This window comes from Copadichromis virginalis, linkage group LG3 (assembly GCF_057382275.1).
Source record: "Copadichromis virginalis isolate Kocher_CV1m ecotype Utaka linkage group LG3, C_Virginalis_male_GT1.1, whole genome shotgun sequence".
NCBI lineage: Eukaryota > Metazoa > Chordata > Actinopteri > Cichliformes > Cichlidae > Copadichromis > Copadichromis virginalis.
The window spans coordinates 25461055-25463435 of record NC_140620.1 but is presented as its reverse complement, the minus strand read 5'-3'; the positions used below and the strand labels follow the sequence as shown (position 1 = coordinate 25463435).

Sequence of the window (2381 nt, the reverse complement as noted above, 5' to 3'; positions counted from 1 at the left end):
TACAAATACACTGGGATATTTATATTAGAGCTATTTTGTTAGATTTTATAAACTCGTCATATGTTGGATTAATTAATGATGACCAACATGGAACATATTGCAACATGGAGATAAAAGTAGGTGGGTCGTCTGTAACACAGTCACCGTTCTAACGTGTATTTCCTAAGAAACTGCATGTCACAGCTGGTGATTTCACAATCAGCCTGTCGTGTATAAAGGCAGGTGTTTCTGTTTGACATCAGCATATTCCAGCCACCTAAAATACTTTATCCAGTGAAACACTTTCTGCGCACACGTAAGTCTGCAACACTGTTTAAAAAGTTTTTGAGATTTAGTCGAGCTAATGCAATCTATTAAATGATTCTTACTTTACTTTCTACTTTACTGATGGTGGTACAGGTTTTTGGTTTCTATCAACATGAACTTGAAATCTCTTTACTTGCTATTTTTATTAAAGTGAAAGCATGCAAGTTAAGTTTTGTTTATTGTGCATTATACGTAAGCTCTTTTAGGTTGATCTGACTTGTTAACTCCTGTGTCTGGGAGAGGGTGCCCCTAGTTAAATCATGTGTCACCACTTGACATAATCTAATCACATTGTTCTAACAATTCTCTTTTTTTTCAGTACACTGCTCACACAGTACGTGCATTTTGTTGTGTTCTGCATAAAAATGTCATCCTAGCCTCAGTAGGCCATTATAAACAGATTCCAGGTCTGCATCAACTGTGATGTCCAGATTAATCTTTTTAAATGTTGGCTGAGAAATACTGTAACAGTCTGAATGATGGCTTAATCTTTATTTGACTCATTGTTTCAAAATTAGGATTGGTTCTGTGGATTTGCTTTTCTTCATGTTTCCTTTTGAAAGAGCTTTGGAACAAGAAGATATAATGTGTTGCTACTGTCAGAATTACTAATAGTAACATAAGCACAGTTTGGTAAAAGGTCAGCAATTCATGGCATTAGTTAGTAACCAACTGTGCAACATGCATGTTTCTGTCCTGTTTTCTCTTTAAAACCACTTTGCTCTCTGTGTGTTCACTCATGAATTCTTTTTTTGATGCAGGAACTCAAAATGCCCGACATCACTGATCTTGCAGTGTCTGTAGATAAAAGTGATGAGAGTAAGCTTCGTGCAGAACACTTCATGAAAATTGATGTCAATCTGAATGAAGGAGTCAAAGGAAACACCATCTACCTTTGGTACAAAACGGGCAACTGTGCAGCCATCACCAGGATTCAATTTTCATTCAATAAAGAGATGGCAAAGGGCTTGATCTCTGATGGCTTCCACAAGATTGAAAAAAACCTCAACTCTGGAGCGGGTGGAGATGAGATCTACCTGTGGTACAAAAAAGGCACCACAGACTATGATGTTCCCATCCAGAAGCTTGATGTCACTACGAAATGGTTAGATGAAGCTCAGAAGCTTAAACATGGCTGGGAGAAACTGGCCTTTGACCTGAACCATGGTGCTGGAGGAAAGCCAGTCTACCTGTGGGTGAAGAGAGAGAAGCCAACGTACATCTGTGACATTGATGCCAGCACTGCCTCTGATGGAGATGCTGACTTCTTCAGCAAGGGTTACATCCGAATGGATGAAAACAACAAAGGGGGAAAACTCTTCATCTGGTACCGTCAGACCACTGACCCTGAGCGGGCCATCAAAGATCTGGAAATCTCCATCAGCCAGGATGAGTATGACAGCTTTCAAAATCAAGGCTATGAACCAGTGAACCAGGATCTACAAGAGGGAAGCCAATCTAACCAGGTGTTCCTGTGGTACAAGAAAGACGACTGCTGCAAAAGCCCCATCAAGATCGTCACTCTGATCAGCAAAAACGCTAAGGGGGTGCATCAGGATGTTGGAATGGAGGTCATTGAAAAGCCCTTCATCAGAGGCAGCTGTGCCTGTGATAGCAGTTACCTGTGCTTCCTTCAATGAGAGTAGTCGTGGTAACAGAGCTGAAAGCAAGGAATCAAAGTTGTTCCTGTTTAATGGGTTTGGTGATGGTTCTTCTTTCCTTTCTGAAATGATCTTCAATCACTGTGATCTCAGAGCTTTGACTCCACCAACGATCATTGATCTCACAATCAATCAATCTGTTTGACTCTGTATGACTTTATTCTAATGATTGTCTCTGTTTCAATAAAGCCTCTTGAGCATCTGAAATATCTTTGTGTCGTGTGTCAAAGCTTCAACTGATGCGTGTTAACAGAATAAAGTGAAGAGAGCAGCTCAGCAGGATCAATACATGACTTCATTTAGCAGAAACCTGGGTTCACTGTCTGGGCATTTTAATAACATCGGTATTATTTGTGGTAGTAGTATTGATTGTTGTAAAGCAGAAATCTCACTAAATCTCGTTGTACGGAGATC

At 40.0% G+C, this 2381-nt stretch overlaps 1 protein-coding gene across 1 annotated transcript; it reads left to right on the top strand.

Annotated features, from left to right (window-relative positions):
• The first annotated feature begins 240 nt into the window (after positions 1-240).
• Positions 241-2174, top strand: LOC146713646 (uncharacterized). The gene is made up of 2 exons (XM_085452694.1): positions 241-295; positions 1068-2174. Exon 2 carries the CDS (start codon positions 1077-1079, stop codon positions 1944-1946), a length of 870 nt encoding a protein of 289 aa, XP_085308820.1. The 5' UTR covers positions 241-295; positions 1068-1076; the 3' UTR covers positions 1947-2174.
• The last annotated feature ends 207 nt before the right edge of the window (positions 2175-2381 follow it).